The sequence below is a fragment of the Mastigoproctus giganteus genome, chromosome 6, assembly GCF_048544385.1.
Source record: "Mastigoproctus giganteus isolate SK-2022 chromosome 6, ASM4854438v1, whole genome shotgun sequence".
NCBI classification, from domain to species: domain Eukaryota; kingdom Metazoa; phylum Arthropoda; class Arachnida; order Uropygi; family Thelyphonidae; genus Mastigoproctus; species Mastigoproctus giganteus.
Genome location: NC_143580.1, coordinates 139,081,055 through 139,103,225, shown reverse-complemented (window position 1 = coordinate 139,103,225; position 22,171 = coordinate 139,081,055). Strand labels below are relative to the sequence as shown.

The following is a 22,171-nucleotide window of genomic DNA, read 5'->3' as shown; positions in this document are numbered from 1 at the left end:
TGTCGCTAAATCCAACTTTGGTAAATGAGATGGAATGGTGTTGTTCTCAAGTGATCCTCTACAGCTATTACACACAAGGAGCATATCAACATCAACATTGGGAAATGCAGTGCATATCAATAGTGTATCTTTAGCAGCTAGTTTCTTTGTGTCATTTTTAAACATAGGCGATCTCAATGTAGCACACAGAACAGAACTTATTTTTCATAAATCTCCTTTCAAATTCTTGATGCACATTCTTATGTGAATAGTAGTCGGCATAAGGAAAAGGAGCTTATTCATTTAAACCCATCTGCTTTGCAATTGGAGTAATGTTCCGTTGTACATAATTAATACTCACTTCAGGTACATCATTGTTAGATGAAGCAGCAGCAGCATTGCTGGTTGAAGGTGCTGCTAAATCCAATGTTTGATTTTCTCTTTGTCTTTTAAGTAATCTCGATAGTCTTTTTCATTTTTGAGCACTCATTGCTACCTTCGTCTTTATTTTCTTAGGTCTAGTTGCTTTCATTTTTTTTTGATACTATCGAGAACACTCTGCACTTGACTTCGGCATTGTTGAACACCTTTTTCAAAATTACTGATGTGAAAACTTCTATCATGCCACCTAACAATGGAATGTAACTAGGTAAAACTGCTAGGTAAAACTAGGTCGGAAAACTGCTAGCTTGGGGGGAGACAAAGACCAATAGATTGACAGTAGCCACTGGCAGAGGTGAAAGAGATTCTTGCACTGCTTCTATGAGAATGAGCAGAAGCCTGAAAAACAAGATGCATGGTATTTCAGAGACTGCTGGGAGCCATTGCGGTACAAGTAAACACATGGGTTGTGTTAGGGTAGCTAAGAATAGAAACAGGTGCAGGTATACTTGCGTGTACACCAATGCTAGGAGTTTAGTAAATAAATTTGATGAATTTGAGGTATTGCTCAAAACATCAAAGGCAGATATTGTTGGGATATCAGAGACGTGGTGTCACACAGATATAAGGGATGCAGAACTGCAATTTGGGGAGTACAACGTCTACAGAAAGGATAGACAGGATAGGAAGGGGGGAGGGGTTATGCTATTAGTTAAAAAACACATAAAAACCAAGGAAGTGAAGCCAGTCGACATCGCTGGACAGTGCAGTGTTGAGTCAGTTTGGTGTGACATAAACATTGGGAGATCAAAATTGAGAGTAGGAGTGTGCTATAGGCCTAATGACTCTGATGAGTATAATAAGGAACTGTACAGGGAAATAGAGTGGGCCAGTAAATCAGGGAGTCTTATAATGGGAGATTTTAATTTCCCAGATATTGACTGGAATTTGGGGGCTGGTTACTCACACACTAGCAGGGCTTTTGTGGATTTATTGGATGATTGTTTTCTACATCAGCATGTTCGGGAGGCAACTAGAGGGAGTAATACTCTTGATTTGATTATCAGCAGTGATTCTTCATGCATTAAGAATCTGCAGATAAATGAACCACTAGGTGGCAGTGATCACAGTGTGCTGAAGTGGGATTTACTCAAAGAGGTAACTACCATTAGGGGTAAAGGGAAGGGTTATTGCTTCCGTAACGGCGACTACGATGGACTGAGACAGTATTTAAATTCTATACAGTGGGACCAACTGATGATGTTACCAACAGCAAATTCAAAATGGGAAGCATTCAAAGAACTCATCTTGGAAGCTACTAGGCTTTACATACCAACTAAGAAATATTGTTCAAGGTTTAGGCCAAAATGGATGTCAGATGAACTAATGAGGCATATGGCAGAGAAGAAAAATGCATGGGATACATACAAATTAACACATGACACAGAAGCCTATGATAGATACAAGTTGATATGCAACCAAGTTACAAAGGAGGTTAGGCAGGCGAAGGCAGATTACGAGAAATCCTTGGCAAGGGATGCAAAGAAAAACAGCAAAGAGTTCTTTACTTATGTAAACTCTAGAAGGAAGGGGATGAATCAGATTGGTCCACTTGATATTGATGGGTCAACTGTTGATGATCCTGCTCAGGTAGCTAACAAACTAAATGAATATTTTGCATCGACATTCACACATGAGGAGTTATTCAGCGAGGGGAATGCCAGAGGTGTATTCAACTCTAGCAGTAAGCTACAGAATCTTGAAATAACTGGGAGTAAAGTGGAGGAGAAACTGTTGAAGATAAACACAAGAAAGGCACCCGGGGTGGATGGGATCTATCCAGTTATATTAAAGGAGGCAGCAAAGGAAGTAAGCAAACCCTTAGCCATAATTATGAGAGCTTCCTTGGACTCAGGGGAGGTACCCATAGACTGGAAATGTGCAAATGTGACCCCAATTCACAAAGGAGGATCAAAGGCTGACAAGTAATTATAGACCTGTGAGCTTAACTTCTGTTCCAGGAAAATTAATGGAGGCACTGGTTAAAGAAGCACTGCAGGATCATTTAGACAAGACTTCAGTTATAGCTCAGACACAGCATGGTTTTGTTAAGGGGAAGTCTTGCCTGACCAACTTGATTGGATACTATGATGCAGTCACAAAAGAACTGGATGCAGGGAATAACTTTGATATTATATACTTGGATCTTAGAAAGGCTTTTGATACTGTTGCACATGGAAGACTGCTACACAAATTGGAGCAGTGTGACATTGGAGGCAAATTGCTGCTATGGATAAAGGGGTGGTTGAGGGGGAGAAGACAGAGAGTGGTAATCAATGGACACTGCTCATCGTGGACTGATGTTATTAGTGGAGTCCCTCAGGGCTCAGTGTTGGGTCCATTATTGTTTTCTGTATTTATAAATGATATTGATGATGGTATATCGGGCTTAATGTCCAAGTTTGCAGACGATACAAAGGTTGGCAGGGTTGTCAAGGACACTACTGACACTATGCTGCTGCAACAGGATCTGGAAAGGTTGAGCAGATGGGCTGAGAGGTGGCAAATGAAGTTTAACATTGACAAATGTAAAGTACTACACATGGGAAACAGCAACCCCAGAGCAACGTATCAACTCTGTGGTACAACACTGACAGTAGTAGAGAATGAAAGGGACTTGGGGGTGGTTGTGCAGGCAGATATGAAGTTCTCTGAGCAGTGCAGACGGGCTGCAAGAGTAGCTCATGGAGTATTGTCAATGATATACAGGAATTTTTCCAGCAGGGATAAGGAGGTGATTATTCCATTGTATAAGGCGATGGTCAGGCCACACCTAGAGTACTGTATACAGGTCTGGAGGCCTCATTTCAGCAAGGATGTGGAGCTGCTGGAGCGAGTACAGAGAAGGGCAACAAGATTAGTGAATGGAACAAAGGGGTGCTCTTACGAAGAAAGGCTTAAGTTTTGCAAATTACAGTGTCTGGAGACTAGGCACCAGCGAGGTGATCTGATAGAGGTGTATAAAGCCTTGAATGGTTTAAGCATGCTCAATGCTGATGGGATTCTTCCTCTAGCTCAGAAAAATCACCTGAGAGGGCATAAATTCAAATTGAGGAAAGACGTGCGGAAATTTGCCTTTAGCCAGCGGGTGGTTGGTTGGTGGAACAGACTTCCATCCCTTGTGGTGGAGGTTGATAGCCTAAATAAGTTTAAGGCTCAGCTGGACAGGTATTTTGAACGAACAGAGGGGTGAAGTGGAAGTGGGTTTTTTTTTTTTTTTTTTTTTGGCTGATGCTGCATAAGCTTGTTTTCTTGCATCAAATGCCTCTACTAATGCTAATGCAACGAAAATGCAAGAATAAAAAAGAAATTGTTGAAAAATATTTGTAATGGTGCAGCCATACTATTCAAATGGCTATAATCAAATGGGCAATTAGTCTACTGGCTTAGATTTCACTAATCTCTTCCAAGCCAAGTATGTTTTTGAAGAAAATAAAACATCTTTTGTGCGTACACGGTACGTCGCACTTTTTATTTTGTTTCATTGTGTTTTTCTAATGCAGTTCGACGAAATTCAAATGAGTGGCATTTGAATTTTGTAAATCGGTTCACTAGAACTTGAGATATCTTACCAGTCATGAAAAATGCGCCACTTGCTCTAATCATACTACTAGTGAGTGCTTGGCACAGACTAGTGGTGGGAACATGGGAAGCACCTCTGGTGGAAACCATGAATGACGTCACTTCCATGACTGATAAAATTTACTCGGTTCTTGGTGCCCCCAAGGATGTTACACACACAAAAAAAAAAAAAAAAAAAAAAGAGGAAAAATTTCAAACAGCTGTGTAGATGTAGTGAATAAACTATCTACAACTAAATAAGAGACCAATTCAATAACCACTGAAATAGCAACCAAGTCTGACCTGGAAAAAATATAGTTTTAGTGTAAAACTATTTTTCAGGATAAGAAATATGCTTGTCAATAAGGAAAGGGCTCTTTTAGACTGGTTTTCTTTGCACTAGTTTCATGATTTTGTACCAGTGATGACGTGTTTCAAGCAATTGGTTTTTGGCCATCCTCTATCAGTTGTCCCAAGTGTGCTCCTATCTGTGACCATTGGGCTGAGAACAGGCACTTATTCAAAGTCTGCCAAAAAAAGCAATAAACTCCACTCTGCTGTAATTGCAAGTCATCTAAGAAACCACATAACCATTGAGAGAGAGGAGATGCAAACTGCCAAATTATATTAGTCTGTAAAATATTAAAAACAAAACCAAATATAGGACACAGCTTCTGTCATATGCAAAATGAGCTGTTTATTTTCCAGATTAACAGATAAAGAGCCATTTCAGTTGCACAAATTAATTTTCATTAATTTGTGGTGAGAAAAATGCAAATATTTGACTAAAACAGAAATTAATGTGCCATAATTTTTTGGAATGTTGAGAAATAACAACATCCTGAAAATTCTTAAATAATTGAAAAGTAAAATTCTGGAATTTATAGCTAAAAGTGAATACTTAATTTTTGGCTGAGCTTTACACAAATCTGAAAACTCAATTTTATCAAAAAATTATTCCATATACATAAACTAAATTTAAAATGAGCAAAAACAGATAAAAATGCATATTAACCTTTAAACAAAAATAAAACATTGCTACTAATAGCCAGAGTTGTGCTGAGAGAATTCAGCAGTTGTTAATTTCACATGCCATTAACTTTTACAACATTCATTTATTGCCCATTTTGGAATGACTGCTCATATGTATTATGACACAGCATCTCAGTGCTTTTTGAATGTTTATATTTGTAATGGCACATCACTTGTAGTGCTGTTTGACATTCTTATATATATTAGAAGCAGAAACCGCATTTTAAGAATGCATATACGGCACATTAGCAGAAACCTGACAGCATTTTTTCAAAAGTACACAAGTAATTTTTTTCTCAATTTGTTTAACAATGGAGATCAATTTAAGATATGCATACATTTTAGACCTTGGAGACAGTAGAAGAAAAACCACATTTTAAATTCGCCCACCTCAATGTCAGATATATGGCAAACAGGAGCTCTTTTAAACTTAAAATATGCAGCTGCTAACAGATTTCAGTGCAGCATAACATGGAAGAAAAGAGGTGAGTAGTTAATCCGATAGCATTTTTTAGAAATACACAAGTAATTTTATCTCACTTCTTGGCTGAACAAAATTTACACAAGTTTTCTGCTTTTTGCTGACTACTAATGTACATGTTTGTAGGTTGAGAGAAAATGCCATGTTTTATGAGACTTTCAAAATCAAAATACCACTTCTAAAAACTGTGATACAACCATACACAGAAAAGTGATATTCTGTATTTTACCAAATTAACTATTTTTTAACAACTTCAAGAACACAGTTAAATAATTCTTACCTTTCAATAAATCTAAGTACCTTGGATGTTCTAATAAAAATTTTTCACTTGGTTTATTCAATGCAGGATCTACATTACCTCCATTGTCCAGCCATTCTTTATAGTAAAATTTTAAATAATCTAATTCAGCACCCCTTCGATCTTGGTTTGCTATCTGGAAATAAAAAGTAATAATAATAACTTATTCGAATTTTTAAAAGTTTTTTTTATCATTTTTTAATTGTTTACATGAAAGCAAAGAGATATTCACAAAGAAAGTGCAATCTGTATTTATTTCATTTTGGATTATCTATGGTCACAAGAAAAACATTATTCTTTCTGATTTTTGTTTGCATTTTGTGAAAATCATTAAGACTTTTAAGATAGATTTCTGGTTTAGCATGAGCTTTCGGTCTTAATTTTAAGTTGAGAACTATTTTCTCCTGTATAGAACTCAAGAATCCTAATTATTATTATCATTAGCCACATGGTGCAAGGAAGCCTGAGGCTTTTGCTGCATTAGCCAAAAAAAAAAAAAAATTATTTCTGAGTTACCTTGAGAGAGAGTCAGAGCAGAAGGGAATCAACAAGAAAGAGAAGAATGATATCCAGATCAGGACCCTGGGTGTGCCCAGCCCATATTCACCAGATGTGAGCCCCTAGGGTATATAGTTTCAATTAGAAATCATTGAATCTGAAAATGCTACTGAAAGGAATTAGTTGCTGTTATTGGGTTTTAGGAGCATCGGTGACTAAGGCCATGTTGCTCCGTGTATGTTGTCTGTAAACTGCATGTGTTCTGAAGTTGATTTTCTGTATTCTGGATGGAAAAACTGAGTTTCCGGTAAAAAAAACCACGCAACCCTTGCCTGAGACAGACTAAACCAGCCACGTTATGAAAAAACCTATAAAAATTCTCCCATCATTGATGGGATTAGAAATCAGGTCTTTTCCACCTGGTGTGCAGAGGTGGTGACCTACCAACTGTGCTACCCATGAGGGCTTAAAGGAATTAGCTTACCTACTAAAAGAAACTTGGGACCGTTAAGGGAGGGAGATTATTTATTTATTTTTATGAAAATATCACTGTTTAAAAAATTAATCATTTTTGTTTTTTATATTTTAAATAATTTTTTAAAATTTCTATACAGTGTGTATTTGCTATAAAAATGAGAAAGTTTTGCTCAGATTGATAAAATGCATATTTTATTTAAGATAATCCTCATTGGGTTAAGGTGCATTTTACTAAATAGCCTTCAAGCTGATCAAACAGCCACTGGGGAAAGTGGAAAATTTTGGAAAAGATGTGGGTCAATTAGACCTATACTTTGTGACAGCATTGTTTGTCAACATTAGCTTCTATGGGAGAGTTATATGATGCAAGAAACAAGCCTAGATAGCATCAGTCAAAAAAAAAAAAAAAAAAAAAAACGCCTCCCATTTCACCCTCCAAATGTTTGTCTAGTTCCGCCTTGAACTTATTTAAGTTGTTGACCTCCATTATAACAGATGGAAGTTTGTTCCAACTATCAATCACCTGCTGGCTAAAGGCAAATCTTTGCACATCATTTTTTCTAAAATTGTCTTTCCTCAATTTGAATTTATGTCCTCTCAGGTGAGTAATCCGAGCAAGAGGAAGAATCTCATTAGCATTGAGATTGATCAACCCATTCAAGGCCTTATACACTTCAATTTACAGAACTTAACCTTTCTTGGTAAAACCAACCCTTTGTTATACTTACCAATCTCGTTGCCCTTCTCTGTACTCATTCCAGCAGCTCTACATCTTTTCTAAAATGAAGCCTCCACACCTGTATACAGTACTCAAGGTAATCAGGGTATTGGCTTGTATAAGGCAGTACCCTGAGTATTGCCTTATACAAGGGTTTGCTTGCTTCCTTTAATATAACTGGAAAGATCCCATCCACCCCAGGTGCCTTTCTTATGTTCAATTTCAACAATTTCTCCTCCGCACTGCTCTCAGTTATTACAAAATCATTTAGCTCCCTGCCAGAGTTTGATAAGCTTCTGACCTCCTCATGTGTGAATGTAGATGTAAAATACTCATTCAGTTTGTCAGCTACCTGAGCAGGTTCATCAATAATCAAAATGTCAATGTCAAGTGGACCAATATGATTCATCCCCTTCCTTCTAGAGTTTACATAAGAAAAGAAGTCTGTAATGTTTTTTTTTGCACTGTTTGCCAAAGATTTCTCGTAATCTGCCTTTGTTTCCCTAATGTCCTTTGCGACTTGATTACATACTATCTTAGCTCATAATTATGGCTAAGGGTTTGCTTACTTCCTTTAATATAACTGGATAGATCCCATCCACCCCAGGTGCCTTTATGTTCAATTTCAGCAATTTCTCCTCCACTTTGCAAGAAAGGCTTAAGTTCTGCAATTTGCAGAACTTAAGCCTCTCTTGGTAACACCAACACAAAATAATTACACTATTTTGTTTTAGAATAATATAATAATTTGTGTATTTATGTGTACCAGTAGGGTAGCCAGGATTTTTTTGACAGCAGGTACATTCACAAAAAAAAGACACCAATTGCCTAATGCTAAAAAGTGCCACAGTACCAGATTTCGGCATTAAGGGGTACAATCTGCTGACTCTACCGTGGGTGCATCACTGATGTGCACTAGGGCTTGCATAAAACCGAGAAATTTCAAAACCGAGTTTAACCGAAGTTTACTCTTAAAACCGGTTTTAAAACCGATTTTCTCAGACTTAGCGAAAATAACTAAAAGCTTATAACACAGGTATTTATTTTATCTTGGGTAGATTGTACAAATCGTAATCAAATCTTGTAAACAAAATCTATCACCTCTTATAGTAAAAAAAAATAAAAAAATTAAAGTGCTCCAAAAAAATAACCAGCTGGAGATTATACAAAATTACAAATTGTATTCAAATCCTTTGAATAAAAACTATCTTCTCGTATAGTAAACAAAAAAAATAATAAGCCCTATAATAATAATAATAATAAATAAATAAAAATAATGTGAAGAAAAGCAGCTTGGGGAAATTACTATTTATTGTTCAGCTTTTTTCTGAAAATGATCCTTTAAAAATCACAGTATATTAAGCATTTTTCCTGATAGACTTGACCTTATTTTTGTGTTAAAGAGACCAGTGATCGAAAACACTCTCTCAGATTGGACACTTCTTGGTTTAATGGTCAGCAGTGCCCTATAAACTTTCTCCAGCTTTTCACTTCTACTGCTAGTTGCCTCCAAAAGTTTAAATTCTTTGCTGATTTCCAATTCACTCGGATATTTTGAAGGCTCTTCAGTTAATCTCTTTATTACACTATCATACTCTCGCGTGAGTATATCTCCAACATCGGAACTAGACGAGTCTTTGTTTTCTTATAAAAGAACAGTTCGTTTATTTTCAGTTTCTTCATTCAACACTAAGACTCCTTCAGAATGTTTTGCAAATAATCTCTGATAAATCTCTTCAGCATGCTTTTTCAAAACTTGCTTACTTGGAAAATCAAAAGTTCTTGAACCTGAATCTTCTTTCCTAAACTTTTTGGGGTTGTGTAGATAGCTCAGCAAAGACACAGTCTGGCGATTTCATCTTGCACTGTAACGCTGCAAAAGGCTTTGGTGAAACTTTAAAGCAAATGGGTTTTCTGCCGTATCAAGCTTAGCAATTGAAGAGTGCTTTAAGTAAGTCTGTATCTTCTGAGGTTATAGCCTTCAGAATCATTTCAACTGGTCGTTAAGTTTCACATAGCAATTCAAGTGTTTTCCAGTCATCGTCAGACACAGCTTCAGTTGACAGTACTACACATAGAGCATTTGGAATGCAGTTTTTCAATTTCAAAAATCTCTCAATCATATAGAATGTGCTATCCCATCTAGTCTTGAAAATCTAATATAAGTTTATATTCTTTCCCATTAAATTTGGTAATGTGTCATTTTTGGTAGGCGATTTTCGAAAAAGCTTGCAAAATTTTGTGCAAATTGGCCATTGGATTGAAGAAATAAATGAGCTCATCGGTAAAGTCGGTTTGATAAAGCATGCCTTGCTGTCTTTCTTCAACTTCTTCATCATCATCACTACTTTCATTATTTTCATTTTCTTCATTGTCTTTGGGAGACTCAGAGACTTTGGCACCATAATTGATTGATTTTTCATAAAGTACATCTATAACTGACAGATGTATAAAATGGGCCATACATTGTTGATGATTAGGCGTAATTTGCTTGCCAAATCATCATTGCTGCTCCATCGGTGGTGCAGGCAACAATATCCTCATCCAAGTTCAAACCAAATTCCTTCAAATGTCCATTCACAATTTGCTCAGTTCTTCTGCTGTCAAGTGAACCATTAATCTCAATAAGACCTAACGACCAATGATTGTCTTTTGAATGCACATTTATATTCATATACCTTTTATTTTGTATAGACCTATATTCGTCTAGAGTCAATGAATACCGTGCACCCAAAACCAATGAATTTTTGAAATGCTGAATGAGTTCTTCTTTCTTAGTTTTATAATAATTCAGAACCATATTTTTAATTCCATTCACTGAGGCTGGTGGTAATTTATCGTATTTATTTCTCTGAAGGCGAAGGCTTGATTGTATAAACTCACTCTTGGCAATTGAATTAAAAGAAAATCCATCTAAAGCAGCTAATTTTGAAGTCTCTTCTTCCATAGATTTTTTAACAAGTTTTCTAATGTTCTTACCATTTTTACAGGAGGTTCACTGTTATCTTGTTTAATGTTAATCTGATGCATTTTCTTTAAATGCAACATCAAAGATGATGTAGATCCTCCAGACGACTTCATTATCCTCTGACATTTCGAACATTGTGCTTCATCTTTGCTTTTTCGAGCAAAATAATTCCATACATTTGATTTCATCTTAGACATATTAAGAGTAATAAATATTAATTAGTAGGAATTTATATCACTGACAATTTAAAAAATATATATTGAAGACAACAAAGGCAAAATGCTATGCGTCACTCCCGCAAGCACTGAATGAAGAGTCTAAACGAGGCAAGTTTCAAAATTTTCACGAAAGAAATTTTTTATTTATTTACTTGCAAATTTTTTTTCCCTCAATTAAATCTATTGTATTTTCAAAAATTATGTAAAAGCTAAATTTGGTGAAGCTGCTTTTGGGAGAACATTTGATCGCAAATTTAATAGGAATAAAGAAGGAAGAAACTTTCTACGATTTAAATTTGATGCAATTTGATTTGATGCGAATCTGTTTCTAGTGGGTAACCGTCAATAAGGCGCGTTCCATAACTTGCCTAGCGAACAAGATAGATGGAACGGAGAAATGTTGAGCATTTTCTTTAACGCTATCGCTCCGACTCACTCAGTCGTAAATGAGTACACCTGCATCGTGCCATGATACATGTGGGAAGATAAAAGGTACCCCTCTTAGATTTGGGCCACTTGCCCATGAGATTTGTACCTAAACATAAAATAAAAAAAAATAAAATAAAATAAAGCAAAAAACATGTTTAAAACATAAAGCAATTGAACGATCCAGACAAACGAACAAACAAAAGAAAATGTGTGTAACAAAAAACTATATTCGAGGGCTAACTAAGAAAATATTCGAATCCGGTTTTAGAAGGTCGGTTTCGGTTTTAACAACTCAATATGAAAACCGATTTAACCGATTTTATAAAACCGGTTTGCAAGCCCTAATGTGCACTGTGTCCCAGACTACCTAAATCTGGCACTGCTCAACTTGTGGTGACAGCACAACTACATTTCTCTAAAGAAAAGGATATTTTCTTTATTCATGAGGTAACATAGCTCTTTCAACTGTTTGCAGGCCTTATACACCCCTCCACGAAATGATAAATCTTCATTAGATAAACCCATTTTGACCTTCATGTTTCTTTTAGCTTTTTTTAGCACTAAAACCTTTCTGTTCATGCAGGAGTAACCCATGGAAACAGAGTGAAAAAACACCTTTCAGGTATTTTTTCCCTGATTTCATGATTGGCAATAGGTTAATCTGCAGTATGAGTGATACCAACAAACATTCACATGAGCAACTTGTGGTGAATGCCTTGTACACGAACAATTTTAACTTATCATATATATATATATATATGAATTTTTTTTTGTTAAACAGATCTGTTTGCTTAGACCATCATTGAACAAGGGAAAAGTTCAATGATGGTCAAGGGGGAGGTTCAATGATGATTCAATTAAAATGATAATTAAATTAAGTAATTATCATTTTAATTACTATTATTTATTTGGCACATGAAATTGCATAGAACAGAATTTCTCAAATTGTGAAGGGTGGAACTTTGCTTGTGGAGTATGATACAATAGATATGGTTCTTTATATGCAGTGCAGTATAGAAATACTCTTTCTGTAAAAGGAAACTTACAAACCCTGAACACCTAACTTCAAAACATTACATATCTGCATATTTTTTCAATAACATCCAAGAGGCTTCTAGTATTGGCAATGACAGTTTACAAGTTGACCACTGTCAGTCAGTCAAAACATGCCAATGCATTTGCATCAACATTAGTTGAGGCATATGATGCAAGAAGGCAAGCTTATATACAGCATCAGCCAAAAAAAAAAAAATCCTCCCATTCCACCCATCTGATCACTCCAAATGTTTGTCTAGTTCAGACTTAAATTTATTTAAGCTATCAACTTCCACAACAACAGATGGAAGTTTGTTTCAGCAATCAACCATCCACTGGCTAAAGGCAAATTTCTGCAAATCTATTCTACAACTGTCTTTCCTCAATTTAAATATATGTTCCCTCAGACGATTAATCTGGACAAGAGGAAGAATCCCATTAGCACTGAGATTGCTCAAACCGTTCAAGGCCTTATACACCACAATCAGATCACCTCGCAGGTGCCTAATCTCCAGACACTGCAATTTGCAGAACTTAACCTTTCTTGGTAAGAGCAACCCATTGTCCCACTCACTAATCTCATTGCCTTTCTCTGTGCTCGTTCCAGGAACCCTACATCTTTTGTAAAATGAGGCTCCAGAACTGTATGCAGAATTCAAGGTGTGGCCTGACCATTACTTTATACAAGGGGATAATCACTTCCTTATCACTGCTAGCAAAATTTCTATATATTATTGACAAGACTCCATGACCTGCTCTGGCAGCTCCTCTGCACAGCTCAGAGAACTTCATATCTGACTGCCCCAGGTCTTTTTCATTCTCCACTTCCCTGAGTGTAGTACCACACACTTGGTACATTTCTCTTGGGTTACTGCTACCCATATGCAGTACTTTGCATTTGTAAATGTTAAATATCAGTTGCCACTTCTCGGCCCATCTGCCTAACTTTCTAGATTCTGCTGCAGTAGCATAATGTCTTTACTGTCAATAATAACTCTGCCAACTTTTGTATCATCTGCAGACTTGGACATTAAGCCTGATATGCCTTCATCGATATCATTGATAAATACACAAAACAACAATGGGCCCAGCACTGAACCCCAGGGGATTCCACTAATAACATTAGTCCACATAGAGGAGTGTCCATTTATTTCCACTCTCTGTCGTCTCCCACTCAACCATCCCTTTATCCATAGCAGCAACTTATTGCCATATTGCTCCAATTTGTACAGTAGTTTTCCATGTGCAACAGTATCAAAAGCTTTCCTGAAATTCAAGTATATAATATAATAATAAGTTTTTGCGTCCAGTTTCTTTGTGACCTCATTGTAGTATTGAATGAAATTGGTCAGACAAGACTACCCCTTAACAAACCTGTTTGTTTGTTTGTTTGTTATTTGGTTTTTAGGAGCATTAGCAACTAAGGCCATATTGCTCCGGGAATATGCGGTGGTCCTTCCCTTGACCTTTCCGCATCCTCCGTATTTGGTGGTGATGGGCTCGAATCCCAGTCTAATCAAGAAGCGTGTGCTACGTACTGCTGCTGCTCCTTCCCACCTGGCTACGGACACGCCCAACAAATCTGTGCTGTGTCTGAACTATAACTGCAGATTTGTCTAGATGATCCTGTAGTGCTTCTTTAACCAGTGCTTCCATTAATTTCCCCAGGAGAGAAGTTAAACTAACAGGTCTCTAATTAAGTGTGTCGCCCTTAGATCCCCTTTGTGAATTGGGGTCACATTTGTAGATCTCTAGTCCACAGAGACCTAACCTGAGTCCAAGGAAGCTCTCATAATTATGGCTAAGGGTTTGCTTACTTCCTTTGCTGCCTCCTTTAATATAACTGGGTAGTTCTCATCCAATCCAGTTGCATTTCTTATGTTTAACTTCAATAATTTCTCCTCCACTTCACTCTCAGTTATTACAAAATCATTTTGTTCCCTGCCAGCATTGGTGCATGTACACCAATTCTAGCATTGGTGTACATGCAAGTGATTGTGTTGCTTTGCAAGGCAATATAGTTAGAAGGGCTTTTGTATATACTAAGATGATTTGGAATAAACAATACCATGTTTATAAATATTATTTGACCTTATATATAACACCAAATCATACAAAAAGTTTTGCATAATGCAGAGTAAAAATTATAGAAATGATCACTGCATAACAAGCTTCTGTGCATTCTTCACATGGCAACCACAGTGCGGACAAAAAAACAGCATCACTTGTGAATTTTGCAAATAATGTGTTTTGTAGAAATGTTCGATGTGCATTTGTTAGATGGGATATATATCTCTGTGAATGAAATCCAATAAAGACTCCACCTGATATACCTAATTGACATGAATATCTTCCCAAAGGGTAAAATGCATAATTAATGGAAATATGAGAAATCATGCAAATGGCAATCATGACAACCATGTACAAATTGAAATGACAAGTTAATGTAATAGTATTATGTACTGTAAATCAGCGAAATAAGTCCTCGATATTTTGTTGTTCCTCCTTGAGCTGCAATTACAGCCTTGCAACGATCTGGCATAGAGTTAATCAACTTCTGGATATATACAGTTGCCCAATTTCGTGGTACTACACCCTTACAATGCTCTCTTGCAGCTGAATCTTACTTGTTGGCTTCTTCTGAGCAATTTTAGACGATATTATGTACCAGAAATTTTCAATAGGGTTCAAATCTGTACTGTTGCTGGGCCAGTCCAACACTAATGCCAGCATTCCTGAGGTATGACTGTACTTTAAGGGAGAAAAACGAGGGAAAACATTGGTGTAAGTATGTTTTAAGCCTTGTGAGACAAGAACACAAACTCATCGTTAAATCTAAAAGCATAAAACTTACCAATTTTGCTGTGTGGCAAGGTGCTGAGCCCTGATGAAAAATGAAGTTTTGGACATCTGTGTGATCCCTAATAATGGGTTTTGGGCACTCCTCCAAGATAGCAGTGTAAGTTTCTACATTCACCATTCCGTTAATAAACTTAATTTGCCCCATCCCTTTTCTTGTTATGCATCCCAGACCATCTGACCGGCAGGGAACTTTACAATCGGTGTTATGCAGTCAGGATGGTATGCCTCCGGTTTTCGTCTTCTGACATATTGCTTCCCATCTGAGCCATGCAGGTTGAATTTTGATTCGTCAGAAAAGATGACGGTGTCCCATTGCTGATTTGTCCATGAAACATGCATTTTAGCCCAAGCAAGTCATTTCTTCCTCATTTGTTGGGTCAACAAAGGCTTCTTCTTGGGCCGATAGGCATTCAGACCACATTCCAAAAGCCACCTTTGGATAGTTCGTGCACTTATTTCAGCACCAGAGGCCATCTCAAAGTCCAGTTTTAGATCAGGAGCTCTAGCATGGTGATTACGAAGGCATAGCCATTTCAAATATCGATCTTGGGAAGGTGTAGTCGCTCTCTTATGACCTGTTCCAGGTCTTCTCTTCACATCACCGGTTTCACGTTTTAGTTTCAGCACAGGGATACTGTTGATTGGTGGCAGCCTATTTTATTAGCGATAGCATGCGTAGAAAGCCCTTCCTGGGACAGAGCAACAGTTACACTTTCTTTTCTTGGTGTCAACTGAACATATGGAGCCATGCTTAACCTCACAAAACAGGATACTAATGAGCACGTCATCATCATCAGCCATTTTCAATCCACTGCAGGATGAAGGCCTCTCCAGCAACTTTCCAGTTCCTTCTGTTTTGAGCACTGGCCATCCATTTACTACCCAAAAAACTCATGAATTTCATCTATTCATCTCCGCCTTTGTCTTCCAGGTTTTCTTCTAGCTCCTGTTGGGTCCATCTGTCATCATGTCTTCGAGCTATGTGTCCTGCCCAAGACCATTTTAGTTCTTTAGTTTTGATAAGTATGTCCTTTACTTGAGTTTGCTGCCTAATCCATGTGTTTCTCTTCTTATCTAACAGTCTGATTCCCAATATAATTCGTTCCATTCTTCGCTGTGTAGTTCTCAGCTTTTCTTCCATTCTTTTGGTGAGTGCCCAAGTTTCACTTCCATAAGTCATAGTGGGGAGTATACATTGATTCATTATTTTACATTTCAGACAAACTGGGATATTGCTCTTCAGTATGTGACTATATTTCCTGAATGCTATCCATCCAAAATTAATTCTTCTCTTGACCTCCAGCCATTTATCATTATTACAGCTAATAACTTGTCCCAGATAAGTATATGACTCCACCTTTTCAATTACTGCTCCTTCAATCATTATTTCCCTTTCCGTGGCATACTTGTTCATCATTACTTTTGTTTTAGCCATATTCATCTTTAGTCCAAAATCCTTACTAACTCTGCATAACTGATTAAGATTTTCCTCTAATTCTTTGGGATCGTGGCTTATGACCACAATGTCATCTGCAAATCGTAAATGGTTTAGGTACTCTCCGTTCACATTGACTCCTTTCTGCGACCAGTCTAATCTTCTGGAAGCTTCCTCAAGGGCAGCAGTAAACAGCTTCGGAGATATTGTGTCTCCTTGTCGAACTCCTTTCTCGATTTTAAATTTGCTACTGTCTTTGTCTAGTCTAATAAAGGAGGTAGCACTCTCATATATTTTCTTCAAAATCATAATATATGGGGTATCTATGCCTTGTCTTTCCAGTGCCCGAAACATTGCCTTATGCTGTATGGAGTCAAATGCCTTTTCATAATCCACAAATGCCAGGCATAATGGTGTTTTATATTCATTTGCTTTCTCCATTAGCTGTGATATTACGTGAAGGTGATCCATAGTTGCGAATCCTGTCCTAAAGCCAGCTTGCTCTTTCTGTTGATTCTCATCAAGTATTCTTTCTAATCTGTTAGTAATGACCCTTGTGAACAACTTGTAGATGTGGGATAACAAGCTAATTGGTCTATAATTTCCAATTTCTGATTTATCTCCTTTCTTATGCAGCAAGACTATGATTGCATTATTCCACTACTTAGGCATCACACCTTTTCTAATGCACTTTGTGAAGAGCCTTGCCAGTTTTTGTGTTATGTCTCTTCCTCCCAATTTTAACAATTCTACAGTAACTTCATCTTCCCCCGGGGCTTTCCGATTCTTCATTTTCTTCAATACATGTTCTACCTCATCAGGAAGAATATCAGGTATGTCGTATGTGTTGCTACTTTGCAATCCATCTTCCCCACTGCTGGCATCATTCCCTCGCTCCTTGTATAATTCTCTATAGTAGTCTTCTTCTATTTGAATTATGCCTTCTCTGCTGTTTATAAGCACACCATCGCTATTCTTCAGTTTCAGTATCATTTGTCTTTCTGTATTACTGCTCATGGCTGCTGATTTAAATCCTTTGTTTTCCCTTAATGCTTGTTCTACTTTTCTTGTGTTAATTCTTCTTATGTCCTCTCTGAGTCTCTTTCTAATGGCATAACTCAGTATACTCAATTCTCTCCCTGTCAGTGTTTTTCTTGCTCTTCATTTGTCGTCTTCAGTTCATCATGACAAGTGTTTCTTGACTAATTTTTTCTTCTTTGGATTTCTTTTTCCCTATAGGTTTCTTGGGCTTTATCACTTTCAGAAAGTTGTAATATTCCTCGTCGATATCTTGGTCCTGAGCAGTTTGCAGAAGCTCAAACTTGTTCTTAAGTTCCAATACATACTGCTTTTTCTCCTTCTCTGTTATCTCAAAGACCTTTGTATTATTTACTCGAGTCAGTTTTTTCCTTTCCTACATCTATATCAAGTGTACATCTTACCATTCTGTGATCACTTCCAATATTTACCTTATTCAGGACGGTAAAATCATTCACAATACATCTTCTGTTAGTGAGGATGAAGTCAATTTCATTAGTAGTTAATCCATTTGGACTCTTCCATGTCCACTTTCTGTTCACCCTTTTCTTGAAAAAAAGTGTTCATTACTGACAATCCTTGAGATTCTGCAAATTCCACAAGTCTTTCACCTCTTTCATTTCTTTCACCAATTCCAAAATTTCCTATAGTTCCCCTTTCTGCGCTGTTTTGTCTTTTTCCAACCTTAGCATTGAAGTCCCCCATAATAATAGTGTAGTGGGTTTTCTGCTCATCTAGAAGACTCAATTTCGGTGTACATTTCTTCAACCTCTTCACCATCATGGCTCGATGTTGGTGCATAAATCATTATAATCATTAGCGTGTACCCCTTAGAAATCTTGAGTATTAGTCGTGACACCCTTGGTGATGTACTTTTGAATTCCAAAATGTTGTTTTTAAAATCTTTATGGACCAGAAACCCAACTCCACCTTCACTCCTTTCACTGTTTCCATTGGTGTACAGCAGATTTCCACTTGATAAACTTATAAGTGATTCATTTCTTCTTCTTGTTTCAGCCAAACCGATGATATTCCAATTCACATTTTCTAATTCCTTTTCCAGCTCTAATATCCTGTCTTCACTGATGAGTGATCTTACGTTATAACAGGCCAAGTTCAGTTTCCGTGCATGGCAGCCTGGTCGTACCCAGAGATTCTTAGCACCCTCTGCTTCCACTCTGATCCTCTCGCTGCTGTAAGAGGGAGAGTGAAAGCTGCTGGGGACTGAGGGCCATTTGTTTTCTCGTGCTGTCATATGCTGGAGGGTTTGGTCTTTTCCTCTTCACGCTGACCAGGTGTCTTGAAGAGAACCACTCTACATGTTCGTTGCCACCTAAGTGATTAACAGGGATTACCATCGAGAAGGTGTGCACGAGTGGATTTTAGGGAGGCAGGCCAACCGGACTTCTCCTAAATCTTCTGTAATAGAGATCCTTTCATTATCCTTTCAAGCCTCATCAACACTAATCAGGGACATAAAAAGTAATCTTACTAAGAAAGACTTGAGTCTTGTATATTGCAGTGTCTGGAAGCTAGGACACCTGCAAGGTGTCATAGCAGAAAGATATGACTGAAGAGTTTAGGGGATGGTTAAACACTTCAATCAGAATTTTAGTATCTTAAATGGATTCAGTAAACTAATTACTGATGCCATCCTTACTCTTTCTGGATGATGCATGTAAGGGGACATTAATTTCAATTGAAAATGGAATGTTTTAGGATAGATGTGTGAAAATTTGCTTTCAATCAGAGAGTAACTGATTGTTGAAACAATCTTCCATTGTGAGTATGAAATGGAATGGAATGTTTTTGTGAAAGTGGGTAGTTTGAATAAACTTAAAAAACTAAAAAAGAAAATGTACATTTTCTCTAATTGTTTCCTTGTTTTTTTTTATTTTGGCAGATGGTATATAAACTTGCTTTCTTTCATCATTTTGTACTTCTAATGCAATTCTGTACACTAATCCCTTTACAGGTTGTGTATATCTTTAATAAATATTAAAGACAGTAAGGGACCAACACTAACCCCTGTGGAACTCCAATAATCACATTTATTTATGAAATTGTTTTCGTAAATGTTGTTGTTTCCGAAACTTCATTGTTTTCGTAAATGATCTTCCTTCTTTCATCTACACCTCCAATGTTCAAGTTGCTCTCTATGCAGATGATCTTAAGATCTACTCAGCAGTGAAGGAGATTACCGATTCTCAACAGCTTCAATGTGCTCTCAATAAATTCTCTCTGTGGCTATCTCTGAATGGCTTGTCTGCTAACCCCTCGAAGTGCAAAGTAATCTCTTTCTCATCTTGCAGATCTCCACAACTAATGAATACGGAGTATAGTATTAACTCTGTGATCATCGAAAGGTGTGACCAAGTTAACGACTTGGGGATTCTCTTTTCCAGCAGTGCTAAATTCGATGCCCATGTCCTTAAAATCACCAGCAAAGCATTCAAAACACTGGGATTCATAAAACGGAACACATACAAGTTCAAAAACTACAGATATGCGGTTATCCTTTATAAAACTATTGTTCTGCCAATCCTTGAATTCAGTTCACCCATCTGGAATCCTCACACAAAGACTTTAACTAACAAAATTGAAGCAGTCCAAAAAAATTTTGTCCGTTACCTTACGTACCGCAATCCTCTATTCTATCACTCAGTGTATTATGAATCGATGTGTGATTACTTTCATCTGAGGCCTCTGTGCACTAGAAGAGTTACTGCTGACATCACCCTTCTAGCCAAAGTAATCACTGGAATTTATGAAGCATCTGATATCCTGAGTAAAATAAACTTCAGTGCTCCCTGTAGACAAGTCAGGAACCTTACACCGTTTCGCCTTGACTCTGCCAACACGGACTTTATGAAGTTCAGTCCACTGAACAGAATCAGCAAATCAGCAAATGACTCTCTCATTGACTTCTTTGACAACTCCCAATCACTGATGAACTCCATCCACAAGTTTGCCTCTTCTCTTAAACTGCAAAGTGACATTAATTATTAGCTCACATCTAATTATTGTAGCTTATTATTTGTTATATTATTTTTCTATTCTCTAACGGATTAATTATTACTTGTTTTACCGGTAACTTAACTTAATACAATCCTCTTTTGTACATATGCTTTTATTGTTTGAATCTATATCAATGTTTATCGTCCTGTTGGATTTCATATTATTGTTATTATGTTTATTGATCTGATCTCAGATACACTGTTAATGGTTACCTGTTGTGTATCTTGCTATTAATAAAATAAAATAAAAAAAAAAAACCGATGGCCATTTATAACCACTCTTCGTTTTGTACCACTTAACTCCCTTCATACATAGTAGTATCTTCTTCCTAATGCCACACTGCTCCAGTTTATACAACAATCACATATGTGGTACAGTATCAAAGGCTTCACTGAAATTTTTCCATTTTCGCAAAGGAAATTCCATTCTGTGCATCCATTTCCTTTGTGACAACCTCATAGTAGCTAATTAGATTTGTGAGGTGTGATTTCCCTTTAACAAACCCATGCTGTGATTTCCTTATGACTGAACTCTTATCAAGATAATCTTGCAGAACTTCTTTAACTTATGATTACATTATTTTCCCTGGCACAAAAGTTAAACTGACAGGTCTGTAGTCACCTATTTCACCCTTTGAATCACATGTGAATGGGATACATTTTCATTCACCAATCTATAGGTATTTCCCTGAATCTAAGTATGCTTTCATTATTACAGCTAAAATTTTAACTACCTCTTTTGTAGTTTCTTTTAATGTAATTGGATAGATTTCATCAGCCCAGGCCTTTGCTTTTATCTATAACAATTTTTCTTCTTCCTTCCTTTCTCTTACTATAAAGTCATTTAACTTACAACAGACATCCACTAATCACATCTCTTCACGTATAAATGTAGAGTGTACATGTAGATCCAAAATATTTATTCGGTTTCTCAGAAATTTTTACAAGAACATAAACAGCTATACCATTCTTATCCAATGGAGCACTGTGATTCATTCTTTTTCTTTACAGGTTAACATATACAAAGACTTATCATAATACACCTAAGCATGCCCAGCCCCTGAAAAACTTGATAACAGGGTAACTTGTGCTTATGTAAGTCTCAGACTCTGTATCCTGACAATTTATAATCAAAATTTTTTTTCCCTGTACCACAAAGTTAACCCGACACGAACATTCTTGTCTAAACCTTGAACATCTTAGTTTTTTGCTAAATGGAGACTTGAATCCTGGTCCGCTCCTCTTGTTAAGTTGCGGCTAGTTCTTTTCCTGAACTAGAATACCTTATTCTGATTGTCAACTGTTCAAAAATATCCCAATGGTGTTTAGTTGGATTCAGATTTAGGCTATGGGCCACAAATGGCAGACTCACCACATTATTCTTCTCACACTGTTATACTGCCCATGCTTTGTAACACAGAACATTGTCATGCTGATACAAATTCTGAATCAACTGGAGCTGGATCAATTCCAAGCCATGTAAAGCAATCCCATACAGTCATTCTATCACCAGTGAACTTCATTGTTGGTGAAATACAATCTTGGTGAAACCATAATGAGTAACCATGAGTAACTGACGTAGCCCAGTGGTCAGGAGCGACAGTGCATAGCACGCGTTCCTTGAGTGGACCGGGGTTCAAGCCCGTGACTACTAAATACGATAAATATTTGTATTGACGATTTA

General features: G+C 37.0%; 1 protein-coding gene across 2 annotated transcripts in view; it reads right to left on the bottom strand.

Moving 5' to 3' along the window:
- Tbce (Tubulin-binding cofactor E) overlaps nt 1-22,171 on the bottom strand; it is a 270,639-nt gene that overhangs the window by 65,893 nt on the left and 182,575 nt on the right. For both annotated transcript variants that reach the window (XM_090375351.1, XM_090375353.1), the window contains exon 11: nt 5,775-5,928. In XM_090375351.1, coding sequence (XP_090231477.1) covers nt 5,775-5,928 — 154 coding nt within the window. The remainder of the gene's footprint in view (nt 1-5,774; nt 5,929-22,171) is intronic.